We start from the raw sequence: 16759 nt of genomic DNA, 5'->3' as shown, positions 1-16759 counted from the left end.
CCCTCCCTCCATCCTTTCTTCCTCCTTTCCTTCCTTCCTTCCTCATTTCCATTGCCCTCTCCTTTCCTTTCTTTCCTTCCTTCCTTGTGGTTAGAATGCAGTATTACAGGCAAACTGCCGACTGCCAACAGTTCGATCCTGACCGGCTCGAGGTTGACTCAGCCTTCCGTCCTTCCGTGGTCGGTAAAACGAAGACCCAGATTGTTGGGGGCAAGAGGCTGACTCCGTAAACCGTGGTACAGGGTGACGTGGTCTCTAAGTCTTAAGTGCTGTTGCTCATGCCCACCAACCCTTTTACCCCATTCCACAGGAGCGCCCAGATTGCCGATCTGCAGCAGAAGTTGCTGGACGCCGAGAGCGGCGACCGGGCCAAACAGCGCTGGGAAAACATTGCTACCATATCCGAAGCCAAGTGCGCCATCAAATACCTGATTGGGGAAGTAAGTTTTGGGGGCCGCAGAGAAGCCAGGAGCCACTCCAGAAAGGGCCCCGCCAACCCGCCTGGCCCCAGGACGTGGCTGGTTGGTACCTTCAAGAGGAGGTCCAAAGCTTCGCTGGTCCTCTACTGGTCAAGAGGTGTGTTGGGTGTGGGTGTGTGGCCAGAAACTCTCCTAATGTCCTCCCCTTCTGTTGAATTTCCTTGCTCCCCCAAAAAAGCTGGTGTCCTCCAAAGTCGAAAACGGGAAGTTGGAGAGCCGGCTCCAGCAGAACAAAACCTCCTGCGCCGACGTGCACAAGATGCTTCTGGAAGAGCGTAAGGGGGCTGCCGAGGCAGAGGGCGAGCTGGAGAGACGCCTGGTCCAGGTGGAGGAGGAGTACCAGGAGAAGGTGCGGCCCGGACAAAAAGAGGATTGGGATTCTCCGTCATCCAGATTGTCCAAAACATGCTTCCCCCCCCCCCTTTTCAGGAGGCAACTGGACTTCTTCCTTTGTTCTTTGAAGATGTTTCACTTCTCACCCAGGAAGCTTCTTCAGTTCTGGCTAAATGGTGGGGAATGGAAGGATTTGTACTCCTTGCAGACACCTGGTCATTTGCATTCTTTCGGAGAGCCGTTGAGGCCACTTGGAGGTTTACCTGTATGCTCAGGGTCACCTGAGTGGTGCAAATGGGTGTGGAGCCTTCTTGGAACTGCTGAAAGGGCCGTGTTGTAGACTGGAGATGGATGGCGCCGTGTCCTTCCCCCTCTGTTGAGGGAGGGCTGTTCAGTTTTGACCTAGATGGCCTCTTTGACCCCTCTTCCAAACCAGCGGTCCTCTCTGTCCAAAATGTGGACCCTGAGGACACAGCTAAACCTCCAAGTGGCCTCAACTGCTCTCTAAAAGAAGGCAAAGGAGCAGCTGTCTGCAAAGGAGTATAAATCCTTCCATTCTCCACCATGCAGTCAGAACCTGAGGAAGCTTCTGGGATGAGAAGCGAAACCTCTTCAAAGAAAAAAACAAAAAAGTCTTGTTGCCTCCTGAAAAAAAGCACCTTTGGGACACACACACACACACACACACACACACACTGTTTGCAGAAATGTCGCAATAGGTAACGCAGTGACACACACCCCCCCCCTGAAAGTGCTGGACCTTGTTTTCGAAGAACAGGAATCGTCAGGTCGTCCTTGACTTCTGAGCACAATTGACCCGCCAATTTCCGTTGCTAAGCAGGACGGTTTCAGCCAGCTTTGTCCCGTTTTGTGACCTTTCTTGCCACCGTTGCTAAGTGAATCACTGCCGTCGCTAAGTTGGCGCAGGCCATCCGCGACTTGACACAGTTCATGTTACAACAGCATGGGGGTGGGTGGGTGGAAGCGACTTAGGACCCGTTCTTCACGCTTAACGACCGTGTCGCAGCCTCCTCACGGTCAGGTGATCGAAATTTGGACACTTGGCAATGGGCCCCTATTTATGACAGTCGCAGTACCCTCCCCGTGCAATCCTCCCCCTTCCCCCCCCCCCCCCCCGACCTTCTGATAAGCAAAGCCGACGGCGGAAACCAGGTTCACTTAACCACCGGGCTACTCATTTAACGATGGCAGTTTACACGTGTGGCCAGAAAAGTCGTAAAACAGAGGGGGGGATTCACTTTTTAACGCGACACCTAACTTTGGGGCTCAATTGCGGTCGTACGTTGAGGACTAATATGAGCAGCAGTCTTCCAACTTGGCCCTTTGATGACTTGTGGACTTCAACTCCCAGAAATCCTCAGCCAGCGTGAGGGAACTATGACCCCTTTATGACTTGAGGACTTCAACTCCCAGAATTCCTCAGCCGGCCATGCCTGGCTGAGGAATTCTGGGAGTTGAAGTCCACAAGCAGGGGTCTTCAAACATGGCCCATTTATGACTTGAGGACTTCAACGCCCAGAATTCCTCAGCCGGCCGTGCCCGGCTGAGGAATTCTGGGAGTTGAAGTCCACAAGCAGGGGACTCCGAAGCTGGCTTGAATTCTCTTAAGACGAGGGAGAAAGCCCATTGAAGCTGTGGATTATGGGAGCTCCACTTCCTGCTGGGCTTCGCCTTCTCTTGCCAAACGCTGCCACCCTCTTTCCCTTGGGCAGATTCTCTACCTGCTCAGCCAAGTCCAGCAAAAGGAAGAAGCTGAGAAAAGGCTGGAAACCTCCATTTCCGAACGGGAACAGCAGCTTCTCGAGCGCCTCAGATTCCAGGTGAGCGGGGGGGGGGGGAGGGGGGGCTGCGATGGCCTTAAATCGGGCGGGGGAGGGGGGGCTTGATAGCGTTTCAGGATAAGAGGTAAGATCCAGAGAGTCGCTGCCGAGGTTTCAGGGCGTAAAGGATTCCTTGTCGGTGGGAGGGAGGGAAGGAGAAAGGAGAAGGAAGGAAGGAAGGAAGGAAGGAAGGAAGGAAGGAAGGAAGGAAGGAAGGAAATAGGGATGGAGAAAGGGAGGCAGGGAGGAAAAAGGAAGAATGGAAAGAGTGGAAGGGAAGGAAGGAAATGAATTGGGAGAAGGAAGGAAGGAAAAGAAGGAAAGGGAAGGAAGGAAATAGGGAGGGAGGCAGGGAGGAAAAAGGAAAGGGAAGAGGGTGGAAGGGAAGGAAGGAAATGAATTGGGAGAAGGAAGGAAGGAAATAGGGAGGGATGGAGAAAGGGAGGCAGGGAGGAAAAAGGAAGAATGGAAAGTGGAAGGGAAGGAAGGAAAAAGGAAGGAAATGAATTGGGAGAAGGAAGGAAAAGAAGAAGGAAGGAAATAGGGAGGGAGGCAGGGAGGGAAAAGGAAAGGGAAGAGGGTGGAAGGGAAGGAAGGAAGGAAATGAATTGGGAGAAGGAAGGGAGGGAATAGGGAGGGATGGAGAAAGGGAGGCAGGGAGGAAAAAGGAAGAATGGAAAGTGGAAGGGAAGGAAAAAGGAAGGAAATGAATTGGGAGGAGGAAGGAAAAGAAGAAGGAAGGAAAGAGGGAAGGAAGGAAAGAGGGAGGGAGGCAGGGAGGAAAAAGGAAAGGGAAGAGGGGGGAAGGGAAGGAAGGAAAAAGAAGGAAATGAATTGGGAGAAGAAGGAAAGAAGACAAGAAAGAGGAAGAAAGGGAAGAGGGGGGAAGGGAAGGGAAGGAAGGAAGGAAATGAATTGGGAGAAGATGAAGGAAGGGAAAAGGAAAGAAGAAAGAACCAACCTTGGAGGGCTCTGGTTTAGTTTACGGAGAGGACTTAGGGCTACAACGGGGCCCCAGATTCCCATTCCTAAGGCAGACGGGTTCCCTGATTTTTTTGCCCCATTTTACCACCTTTCTTACCACAGTTGTTAAGGGAATCCCTGCCGTCGTTAAGCGAGCCACACGGTTCTTAAGTGAATCCGGCTTCTCTCCCCCCCCCTTGCTTTGGCTTGCCGGAAGGTGTCCAAAGGGGAAATCCTTTTTTTGGGGGGGAAACGACACTGCCACCGTCCTAAGTCCGTGCCAGTTGCCAAGCCTCGTTGAGTTTTGACCACGTGAGCGCGGGCGATGCTGGAAAAAAAAACGGTCGTTAAGTGTGAAAAGGTGTCCCTTTTTCCCCACCGCCACTGTTGGGACTTTGACCGGTCGCTAAACGAACCCTTCTGAGTTGAGGACCGCCCCTGCGGGCTACTGGCCCAAAGGCTTGAGTGTCAGTGGCGGGGGGGGGGCCACGAGGTTGCTCCCGCCGTTGTGAAGCGAAACGGTCGCTAAACGAATACGCCGGCCTTTTCTTTCTCTCTGTCCCTCGTGCTTCTCCCCCCTTCGGCGGCCGGCAGGACGAGGAGCTGGGAAAAATGCAAGAGGTGTTTGAGAAGAACCAGCAGCTCTGCGAAGAGCTGGAGACGCTCAAACAGGTGAGTCCAAAGAAGCGCCTCACCTGCACGGACAGGTAGCCACGTCTTTATCCGGGCAAAAACCACCCAGCCTCTCTCTTTCCTCCCGCAGAAGCTGACCATTCTCCAGGCTGCCAGCGGGCGGAAGATCTACCAGGTGAATCCCGGCCTCAGAGATAGTCCGGAATCTCCTTTTGATTACGTCCCTCCCAAGGTGGGTGTTCTCGTGTGCGTGTGTGTTTGTGTGTGTGTGTGTGTCTTCCGAGGACTGGCCAGTTCCTTAGAAATAGGGAAGTTTATCATATTTCCACTGTCCCGGTTACTGCTAAAACAGCAGCCGCGTAACGATCGGACGTAGGAGCGACCGTGTTGCCTAAAAAATCTGGAGGTCTTTTAAGACCATGTTGTTGTTATTATTTATTCAATGTATTTGCCGTCCATCTCCTCACAAGAATTCCCCAGCCAGCCTGCTTTACGATGGCTGGACTTCAACTCCCAGAATTCCCCAGCCAGCATGCTTTACGATGGCTGGACTTCAAGTCCCAGAATTCCCCAGCCAGCATGCTTTATGATGGCTGGACTTCAAGTCCCAGAATTCCCCAGCCAGCATGCTTTATGATGGCTGGACTTCAACTCCCAGAATTCCCCACCCAGCATTTTATGATGGGTGGACTTTTCCCAGAATTCCCCATCCCGCATGCTTTAAAATGTGTGGGCTTCAACTCCCAGAATTCCCTAGCCAGCATGCTTTTAAGATAGGTGGACTTCCGCTGCCGGAATTCCTTAGCCAGGCTGCTTTAAAATGGATACACTTCAATTCCCAGAATTCCCCAGCCAGTATGCTTTAAGATAGGTGGGCATCAACTCCAGAATTCCCCAGCTAGGATGGCTGGCTGAGGAATTCTGGGAGTTGAAGTCCACCCCTCTTAAAGTCGCAGAGATTGAGAAACACCATCTTAGTCTGTAGCTCTGTGCTTCAAGGCTGCCCATAGTTTGCTTCAACCAGGGCTAAGCAACCTCGGCTTTTTTGTGACTCGTGGACTTCAACTCCCAGAATTCCTGAGCCAGCCAGGCTGAGGAGAAGGAGAGGTTTCCAAGCTGAGCCATGGCTGGCTCAGGAATTCTGGGAGTTGAAATCCACAAGTCATCAAGGAAGCCATAGTTCCCCCATGCTGGCTCAGGAATTCTGGGAGTTGAAGTCCACGAGTCACGAAGGGGCCAAAGTTTCCCTCATGCTGGCTCAGGAATTCTGGGAGTTGAAGTCCACGAGTCATAAAAGGGCCAAGCTTGCCTACCCCTGGCCTAAACTAACCTTCTGAAGTAATCTTTGCCCTTCCTTCGGTGTAACAACTTTCTTCCCTCCTCCTTCAGCTGAAGCCTCGCCGGATGACCACCGCGAAACCAAAATCCGAAATGAGTCTCGAAGACCCCTTCTCTGAATCCTCTGAGTCGGGAGAAGAAGCGGAGGACGAGTGGGTGCCAGCCAAAATTGCCCGAGGCCTCAGGAAGAGCATTTTAGGGGTACGTAACAGGGAGAAATCATCCTTCATGTCACTGTCCTCAATTCTCCAGGAGACTGCTCTTGAATATGGAGGCTCGCTTTTTCTGTCTTATCTGTCAGCCGCTGAGTCGAGTTCCTTTCTTTCCCTACTGAAAGGCGGGCCAGCCAGGTTGGTCTAAGCTGGGGGTCTTCGAACTTGGCCCTTGGATGACTTGCGGACTTCAACTCCCAGAATTCCTCAGCCAGGTCATAGTTCCCTCACGCTGGCTGAGGAATTCTGGGAGTTGAAGTCCACAAGTCATCAAAGAGCCAAGTTGGAAGACCCCTGGTCTAAGCCCCTTCGGTTCCAGATCTGAATCATAGGAGTATGAAATGAGTATAAAATAAATTATTTCAAATGGACAAATGGTGTGCGCGCGCTCACGGGAGGGATCCGAAGGCCTCCATATTGCCAGGCAGGAGCGAGATGATTGGCCAGATGCTAAACTGCAATTGCTAGCAAGAATTCCCGGAGGCTGGAATTCTGTGATCACCAGGTCCTGGGATCTTTCCTTCCTTCTTCCTTCCTTCCTTCCTTCCTTCCTTCCTTCCTTCCTTCCTTCCTTCCTTCCTTCCTTCCTTCCTTCCTTCCTAACATTAAGATCTGGGTTTCTCTGTTTTTTCTTTAGATTTTTATTCTGCCCTTTTTTCTATATATAACTCAATACACCTAATACTCCCTCCTATCATTTTCTCCACAACTGTAAGGTAAGCTGGGCTGAGAAAGAGGCACAGGCTTAACGTCACCAAGTCGCCTTTTATGTCTGAAGCAGGACTAGAACTCACCGTCTCCTAGTGATTGGTCCCAAATCACCCAGCTGACTTTCATGCCTAAGATGGAACTAGAACTTCCGGTTTCCTAGTGATTGGCTGCCCCAAAATCACCCAGCTGCTTTTTCATGCCTAAGGCGGGACTAGAATTCACCGTCTCCTGGTGATTGGCCCAAAGTCACCCAGCTGGCTTTCATGCCCAAGATGGAACTAGAATTTACCTTTACCTTTACTGATTGGCTGCCCCAAAATCACCTAGCTACTTTTTCATGCCTAAGGCAGGAGTAGAACTCACAGTCTCTTGGTGATTGGCCCAAAGTCACCCAGCTGGTTTTTCATGCCTAAAGCAGGACTAGAACTCACCGTCTCCTGGTGATTGGTCCCAAATCACCCAGCTGACTTTCATGCCTAAGATGGAACTAGAACTTCCGGTTTCCTAGTGATTGGCTGGCCCAAAATCACCCAGCTGCTTTTTCATGCCTAAGGCAGGACTAGAACTCACCGTCTCCTGGTGATTGGCTCAAAATCACCCAGCTGGTTTTTCATGCCCAAGATGGAACTAGAACTTACAGTCTTCTACTGACTGGCCGCCCCAAAATCACCCAGCTGCTTTTTCATGCCTAAGGCAGGACTAGAACTCACAGTCTCCTGGTGATTGGCCCAAAGTCACCCAGCTGGTTTTTCATGCCTAAGGCAGGACTAGAACTCACAGTCTCCTGGTGATTGGCCCAAAGTCACCCAGCTGGTTTTTCATGCCCAAGATAGAACTAGAACTTACAGTCTCCTACTGATTGGCTGCCCCAGCCAGGTTTTCATGCGTAAGGGAGGACTAAAACTCACAGTCTCCTGGTGATTGGCCCCAAAGTCACCCAGCCAATTTTTCACGCCTAAGGCAGGACTAGAACTCGCCGTCTCCTGGTTTCCCAGCCAGCTCCTTTGCCACCACCCTAACCTGCCCCCTCCTTCGCTGTCTTCTCAGCCCACCTGCTCTTCTTCTGGCCTGGGGGGTGGGTGGGTGGGGGGAAGCGGCTTGCCTGGGTCCCAGACCTCACCCTCCCTGTTGGGTCTTGGCGTTGGTGCTTTCCTTCTCACCGTCTCTTTCCTGGTGGGGTGTGTGTCTCGCCCTCTCTCCCCCTGACTTTTCTCCTGGTGGGGGGGAATCTCCTCTAGTGCACCTGCCGAGGTCTCTGCGGGAACAAGCAGTGCGGTTGCCGGAAAAACAAACTGGCCTGCTCGGAGGACTGTCGTTGTGAGGGAGAAAAATGTCGGAACCGGGAAAATGGGTTCTTGGTGAGTGCCACCCAGTGGGGAAGCCTTGTTCTCCTTCTTGAGAGTTTGGGGGGGAAAAAATTCAGAGAAGAGGAACAAAGGTGATCCAAGGCCTGGAGACCAAAGCATACGAAGAAGGGCCGCGGGACTTGGGTTTGGCCAGTCTAGAGAAAAGAAGAAATAGGGGAGACACGGTAGCAGCGTTCCGGTATTTGAGGGGCTGCCCCAAAAGAAGAGGAGGGGGGGTCACGCTATTCTCCAAAGCACCAGAGGGCAGGACGAGAAACGACGGTTGGAAACTGACCAAAGAGAGAAGCAACATGGAATTGAGGAGAAACTTCCTGACAGTGAGGACAGTTAACAGCTTTGCCTTCAGAAGTCGTGGGCGCTGCATCACTGGAGATTTTTAAGAAGAGACTGGACAGTCACTTGTCTGAGATAGGATAGGTTCTCCTGCTTTGAGCAGGGGGCTGGACTAGAAGACCTCCAAGGTCCCTTCCAGCTCTATTCCTATTCTATTCCATCCCATCCTATTCTATTCCATTCCATATTTTCACTATTCTATTCTATTCTATTCTATTCTATTCTATTCTATTCTATTCTATTCTATTCTATTCTATTCTATTCTATTCTATTCTATTCCATTCCATATTTTCTCTATTCTATTCAATTCCATTCCATATTTTCTCTATTCTATTCTATTCCATTCCATATTTTCTCTATTCAATTCCATTCCATATTTTCTCTATTCTATTCAATTCCTTTCCATATTTTCTCTATTCTATTCAATTCCATTCCATATTTTCGCTATTCTATTCTATTCCATTCCATATTTTCTCTATTCTATTCAATTCTATTCCATATTTTCTCTATTCTATTCTATTCCATTCCATATTTTCTCTATTCTATTCAATTCCTTTCCATATTTTCTCTATTCTATTCTATTCCTTTCCATATTTTCGCTATTCTATTCTATTCCATTCCATATTTTCTCTATTCTATTCAATTCTATTCCATATTTTCTCTATTCTATTCTATTCCATTCCATATTTTCTCTATTCTATTCAATTCCTTTCCATATTTTCTCTATTCTATTCAATTCCATTCCATATTTTCGCTATTCTATTCTATTCCATTCCATATTTTCTCTATTCTATTCAATTCTATTCCATATTTTCTCTATTCTATTCCATTCCATATTTTCTCTATTCTATTCAATTCCTTTCCATATTTTCTCTATTCTATTCTATTCCATTCCATATTTTCTCTATTCTATTCAATTCCTTTCCATATTTTCTCTATTCTATTCTATTCCTTTCCATATTTTCGCTATTCTATTCTATTCCGTTCCATATTTTCTCTATTCTATTCAATTCCATTCCATATTTTCGCTATTCTATTCTATTCCTTTCCATATTTTCGCTATTCTATTCTATTCCATTCCATATTTTCTCTATTCTATTCTATTCCTTTCCATATTTTCTCTATTCTATTCAATTCCATTCCATATTTTCTCTATTCTATTCAATTCCATTCCATATTTTCTCTATTCTATTCTATTCCATTCCATATTTTCTCTATTCTATTCAATTCCATTCCATATTTTCTCTATTCTATTCAATTCCATTCCATATTTTCTCTATTCTATTCTATTCCATTCCATATTTTCTCTATTCTATTCTATTCCATTCCATATTTTCTCTATTCTATTCTATTCTATTCCATTCCATATTTTCTCTATTCTATTCAATTCCATTCCATATTTTCTCTATTCTATTCTATTCCATTCCATATTTTCTCTATTCTATTCAATTCCATTCCATATTTTCTCTATTCTATTCAATTCCTTTCCATATTTTCTCTATTCTATTCAATTCCATTCCATATTTTCGCTATTCTATTCTATTCCATTCCATATTTTCTCTATTCTATTCAATTCCATTCCATATTTTCTCTATTCTATTCTATTCCATTCCATATTTTCTCTATTCTATTCAATTCCTTTCCATATTTTCTCTATTCTATTCAATTCCATTCCATATTTTCGCTATTCTATTCTATTCCATTCCATATTTTCTCTATTCTATTCAATTCCATTCCATATTTTCTCTATTCTATTCTATTCCATTCCATATTTTCTCTATTCTATTCAATTCCATTCCATATTTTCTCTATTCTATTCAATTCCATTCCATATTTTCTCTATTCTATTCAATTCCATTCCATATTTTCGCTATTCTATTCAATTCCATTCCATATTTTCTCTATTCTATTCAATTCCTTTCCATATTTTCTCTATTCTATTCTATTCCTTTCCATATTTTCGCTATTCTATTCTATTCCTTTCCATATTTTCGCTATTCTATTCTATTCCATTCCATATTTTCTCTATTCTATTCTATTCCATTCCATATTTTCTCTATTCTATTCAATTCCATTCCATTTTTTCTCTATTCTATTCAATTCCATTCCATATTTTCTCTATTCTATTCAATTCCTTTCCATATTTTCTCTATTCTATTCAATTCCATTCCATATTTTCTCTATTCTATTCAATTCCATTCCATATTTTCTCTATTCTATTCAATTCCATTCCATATTTTCTCTATTCTATTCAATTCCTTTCCATATTTTCTCTATTCTATTCAATTCCATTCCATATTTTCTCTATTCTATTCAATTCCATTCCATATTTTCGCTATTCTATTCTATTCCATTCCATATTTTCGCTATTCTATTCTATTCCTTTGCATATTTTCGCTATTCTATTCTATTCCATTCCATATTTTCTCTATTCTATTCAATTCCATTCCATATTTTCTCTATTCTATTCTATTCCTTTCCATATTTTCGCTATTCTATTCTATTCCATTCCATATTTTCTCTATTCTATTCAATTCCATTCCATATTTTCTCTATTCTATTCTATTCCATTCCATATTTTCTCTATTCTATTCAATTCTATTCCATATTTTCTCTATTCTATTCCATTCCATATTTTCTCTATTCTATTCAATTCCTTTCCATATTTTCTCTATTCTATTCAATTCCATTCCATATTTTCGCTATTCTATTCTATTCCATTCCATATTTTCTCTATTCTATTCAATTCTATTCCATATTTTCTCTATTCTATTCTATTCCATTCCATATTTTCTCTATTCTATTCAATTCCTTTCCATATTTTCTCTATTCTATTCTATTCCTTTCCATATTTTCGCTATTCTATTCTATTCCATTCCATATTTTCTCTATTCTATTCAATTCCATTCCATATTTTCTCTATTCTATTCTATTCCATTCCATATTTTCTCTATTCTATTCAATTCCATTCCATATTTTCTCTATTCTATTCAATTCCTTTCCATATTTTCTCTATTCTATTCTATTCCATTCCATATTTTCTCTATTCTATTCAATTCCATTCCATATTTTCTCTATTCTATTCAATTCCATTCCATATTTTCTCTATTCTATTCAATTCCATTCCATATTTTCGCTATTCTATTCTATTCCATTCCATATTTTCTCTATTCTATTCTATTCCATTCCATATTTTCTCTATTCTATTCAATTCCATTCCATATTTTCTCTATTCTATTCAATTCCATTCCATATTTTCTCTATTCTATTCAATTCCATTCCATATTTTCGCTATTCTATTCAATTCCATTCCATATTTTCTCTATTCTATTCAATTCCTTTCCATATTTTCTCTATTCTATTCTATTCCTTTCCATATTTTCGCTATTCTATTCTATTCCTTTCCATATTTTCGCTATTCTATTCTATTCCATTCCATATTTTCTCTATTCTATTCTATTCCATTCCATATTTTCTCTATTCTATTCAATTCCATTCCATATTTTCTCTATTCTATTCAATTCCTTTCCATATTTTCTCTATTCTATTCAATTCCTTTCCATATTTTCTCTATTCTATTCAATTCCATTCCATATTTTCTCTATTCTATTCTATTCCATTCCATATTTTCTCTATTCTATTCTATTCCTTTCCATATTTTCTCTATTCTATTCTATTCCTTTCCATATTTTCGCTATTCTATTCTATTCCATTCCATATTTTCTCTATTCTATTCAATTCCATTCCATATTTTCTCTATTCTATTCTATTCCATTCCATATTTTCTCTATTCTATTCAATTCCTTTCCATATTTTCTCTATTCTATTCTATTCCATTCCATATTTTCTCTATTCTATTCAATTCCATTCCATATTTTCTCTATTCTATTCAATTCCATTCCATATTTTCTCTATTCTATTCAATTCCATTCCATATTTTCGCTATTCTATTCTATTCCATTCCATATTTTCTCTATTCTATTCTATTCCATTCCATATTTTCTCTATTCTATTCAATTCCTTTCCATATTTTCTCTATTCTATTCAATTCCATTCCATATTTTCTCTATTCTATTCAATTCCATTCCATATTTTCTCTATTCTATTCAATTCCATTCCATATTTTCTCTATTCTATTCAATTCCTTTCCATATTTTCTCTATTCTATTCAATTCCATTCCATATTTTCTCTATTCTATTCAATTCCATTCCATATTTTCTCTATTCTATTCAATTCCATTCCATATTTTCTCTATTCTATTCAATTCCTTTCCATATTTTCTCTATTCTATTCAATTCCATTCCATATTTTCTCTATTCTATTCAATTCCATTCCATATTTTCGCTATTCTATTCTATTCCATTCCATATTTTCGCTATTCTATTCTATTCCTTTCCATATTTTCGCTATTCTATTCTATTCCATTCCATATTTTCTCTATTCTATTCAATTCCATTCCATATTTTCTCTATTCTATTCAATTCCATTCCATATTTTCTCTATTCTATTCAATTCCATTCCATATTTTCGCTATTCTATTCTATTCCATTCCATATTTTCTCTATTCTATTCTATTCCATTCCATATTTTCTCTATTCTATTCAATTCCATTCCATATTTTCTCTATTCTATTCAATTCCATTCCATATTTTCTCTATTCTATTCAATTCCATTCCATATTTTCTCTATTCTATTCAATTCCTTTCCATATTTTCTCTATTCTATTCAATTCCATTCCATATTTTCGCTATTCTATTCTATTCCATTCCATATTTTCTCTATTCTATTCAATTCTATTCCATATTTTCTCTATTCTATTCTATTCCATTCCATATTTTCTCTATTCTATTCAATTCCTTTCCATATTTTCTCTATTCTATTCTATTCCTTTCCATATTTTCGCTATTCTATTCTATTCCATTCCATATTTTCTCTATTCTATTCAATTCTATTCCATATTTTCTCTATTCTATTCTATTCCATTCCATATTTTCTCTATTCTATTCAATTCCTTTCCATATTTTCTCTATTCTATTCAATTCCATTCCATATTTTCGCTATTCTATTCTATTCCATTCCATATTTTCTCTATTCTATTCAATTCTATTCCATATTTTCTCTATTCTATTCTATTCCATTCCATATTTTCTCTATTCTATTCAATTCCTTTCCATATTTTCTCTATTCTATTCTATTCCATTCCATATTTTCTCTATTCTATTCAATTCCTTTCCATATTTTCTCTATTCTATTCTATTCCTTTCCATATTTTCGCTATTCTATTCTATTCCGTTCCATATTTTCTCTATTCTATTCAATTCCATTCCATATTTTCGCTATTCTATTCTATTCCTTTCCATATTTTCGCTATTCTATTCTATTCCATTCCATATTTTCTCTATTCTATTCTATTCCTTTCCATATTTTCTCTATTCTATTCAATTCCATTCCATATTTTCTCTATTCTATTCAATTCCATTCCATATTTTCTCTATTCTATTCTATTCCATTCCATATTTTCTCTATTCTATTCAATTCCATTCCATATTTTCTCTATTCTATTCAATTCCATTCCATATTTTCTCTATTCTATTCTATTCCATTCCATATTTTCTCTATTCTATTCTATTCCATTCCATATTTTCTCTATTCTATTCTATTCTATTCCATTCCATATTTTCTCTATTCTATTCAATTCCATTCCATATTTTCTCTATTCTATTCTATTCCATTCCATATTTTCTCTATTCTATTCAATTCCATTCCATATTTTCTCTATTCTATTCAATTCCTTTCCATATTTTCTCTATTCTATTCAATTCCATTCCATATTTTCGCTATTCTATTCTATTCCATTCCATATTTTCTCTATTCTATTCAATTCCATTCCATATTTTCTCTATTCTATTCTATTCCATTCCATATTTTCTCTATTCTATTCAATTCCTTTCCATATTTTCTCTATTCTATTCAATTCCATTCCATATTTTCGCTATTCTATTCTATTCCATTCCATATTTTCTCTATTCTATTCAATTCCATTCCATATTTTCTCTATTCTATTCTATTCCATTCCATATTTTCTCTATTCTATTCAATTCCATTCCATATTTTCTCTATTCTATTCAATTCCATTCCATATTTTCTCTATTCTATTCAATTCCATTCCATATTTTCGCTATTCTATTCAATTCCATTCCATATTTTCTCTATTCTATTCAATTCCTTTCCATATTTTCTCTATTCTATTCTATTCCTTTCCATATTTTCGCTATTCTATTCTATTCCTTTCCATATTTTCGCTATTCTATTCTATTCCATTCCATATTTTCTCTATTCTATTCTATTCCATTCCATATTTTCTCTATTCTATTCAATTCCATTCCATTTTTTCTCTATTCTATTCAATTCCATTCCATATTTTCTCTATTCTATTCAATTCCTTTCCATATTTTCTCTATTCTATTCAATTCCATTCCATATTTTCTCTATTCTATTCAATTCCATTCCATATTTTCTCTATTCTATTCAATTCCATTCCATATTTTCTCTATTCTATTCAATTCCTTTCCATATTTTCTCTATTCTATTCAATTCCATTCCATATTTTCTCTATTCTATTCAATTCCATTCCATATTTTCGCTATTCTATTCTATTCCATTCCATATTTTCGCTATTCTATTCTATTCCTTTGCATATTTTCGCTATTCTATTCTATTCCATTCCATATTTTCTCTATTCTATTCAATTCCATTCCATATTTTCTCTATTCTATTCTATTCCTTTCCATATTTTCGCTATTCTATTCTATTCCATTCCATATTTTCTCTATTCTATTCAATTCCATTCCATATTTTCTCTATTCTATTCTATTCCATTCCATATTTTCTCTATTCTATTCAATTCTATTCCATATTTTCTCTATTCTATTCCATTCCATATTTTCTCTATTCTATTCAATTCCTTTCCATATTTTCTCTATTCTATTCAATTCCATTCCATATTTTCGCTATTCTATTCTATTCCATTCCATATTTTCTCTATTCTATTCAATTCTATTCCATATTTTCTCTATTCTATTCTATTCCATTCCATATTTTCTCTATTCTATTCAATTCCTTTCCATATTTTCTCTATTCTATTCTATTCCTTTCCATATTTTCGCTATTCTATTCTATTCCATTCCATATTTTCTCTATTCTATTCAATTCCATTCCATATTTTCTCTATTCTATTCTATTCCATTCCATATTTTCTCTATTCTATTCAATTCCATTCCATATTTTCTCTATTCTATTCAATTCCTTTCCATATTTTCTCTATTCTATTCTATTCCATTCCATATTTTCTCTATTCTATTCAATTCCATTCCATATTTTCTCTATTCTATTCAATTCCATTCCATATTTTCTCTATTCTATTCAATTCCATTCCATATTTTCGCTATTCTATTCTATTCCATTCCATATTTTCTCTATTCTATTCTATTCCATTCCATATTTTCTCTATTCTATTCAATTCCATTCCATATTTTCTCTATTCTATTCAATTCCATTCCATATTTTCTCTATTCTATTCAATTCCATTCCATATTTTCGCTATTCTATTCAATTCCATTCCATATTTTCTCTATTCTATTCAATTCCTTTCCATATTTTCTCTATTCTATTCTATTCCTTTCCATATTTTCGCTATTCTATTCTATTCCTTTCCATATTTTCGCTATTCTATTCTATTCCATTCCATATTTTCTCTATTCTATTCTATTCCATTCCATATTTTCTCTATTCTATTCAATTCCATTCCATATTTTCTCTATTCTATTCAATTCCTTTCCATATTTTCTCTATTCTATTCAATTCCTTTCCATATTTTCTCTATTCTATTCAATTCCATTCCATATTTTCTCTATTCTATTCTATTCCATTCCATATTTTCTCTATTCTATTCTATTCCTTTCCATATTTTCTCTATTCTATTCTATTCCTTTCCATATTTTCGCTATTCTATTCTATTCCATTCCATATTTTCTCTATTCTATTCAATTCCATTCCATATTTTCTCTATTCTATTCTATTCCATTCCATATTTTCTCTATTCTATTCAATTCCTTTCCATATTTTCTCTATTCTATTCTATTCCATTCCATATTTTCTCTATTCTATTCAATTCCATTCCATATTTTCTCTATTCTATTCAATTCCATTCCATATTTTCTCTATTCTATTCAATTCCATTCCATATTTTCGCTATTCTATTCTATTCCATTCCATATTTTCTCTATTCTATTCTATTCCATTCCATATTTTCTCTATTCTATTCAATTCCTTTCCATATTTTCTCTATTCTATTCAATTCCATTCCATATTTTCTCTATTCTATTCAATTCCATTCCATATTTTCTCTATTCTATTCAATTCCATTCCATATTTTCTCTATTCTATTCAATTCCTTTCCATATTTTCTCTATTCTATTCAATTCCATTCCATATTTTCTCTATTCTATTCAATTCCATTCCATATTTTCTCTATTCTATTCAATTCCAT

At 39.2% G+C, this 16759-nt stretch overlaps 1 protein-coding gene across 1 annotated transcript in view; it reads left to right on the top strand.

Moving 5' to 3' along the window:
• LOC308677720 (chromosome-associated kinesin KIF4-like) overlaps positions 1-16759 on the top strand; it is a 48611-nt gene that overhangs the window by 24099 nt on the left and 7753 nt on the right. Inside the window, exons 22-28 of the mRNA XM_081344365.1 lie at positions 311-440; positions 658-828; positions 2546-2653; positions 4211-4288; positions 4380-4481; positions 5639-5788; positions 7749-7868. Of these exons, the coding sequence (XP_081200491.1) occupies positions 311-440; positions 658-828; positions 2546-2653; positions 4211-4288; positions 4380-4481; positions 5639-5788; positions 7749-7868 (859 nt within the window). The remainder of the gene's footprint in view (positions 1-310; positions 441-657; positions 829-2545; positions 2654-4210; positions 4289-4379; positions 4482-5638; positions 5789-7748; positions 7869-16759) is intronic.

Source organism: Vipera berus (genome assembly GCF_964194415.1).
Source record: "Vipera berus genome assembly, chromosome: Z".
Taxonomy (NCBI): Eukaryota; Metazoa; Chordata; class Lepidosauria; order Squamata; family Viperidae; genus Vipera; species Vipera berus.
This window is presented reverse-complemented; position numbering and strand designations above follow the sequence as displayed.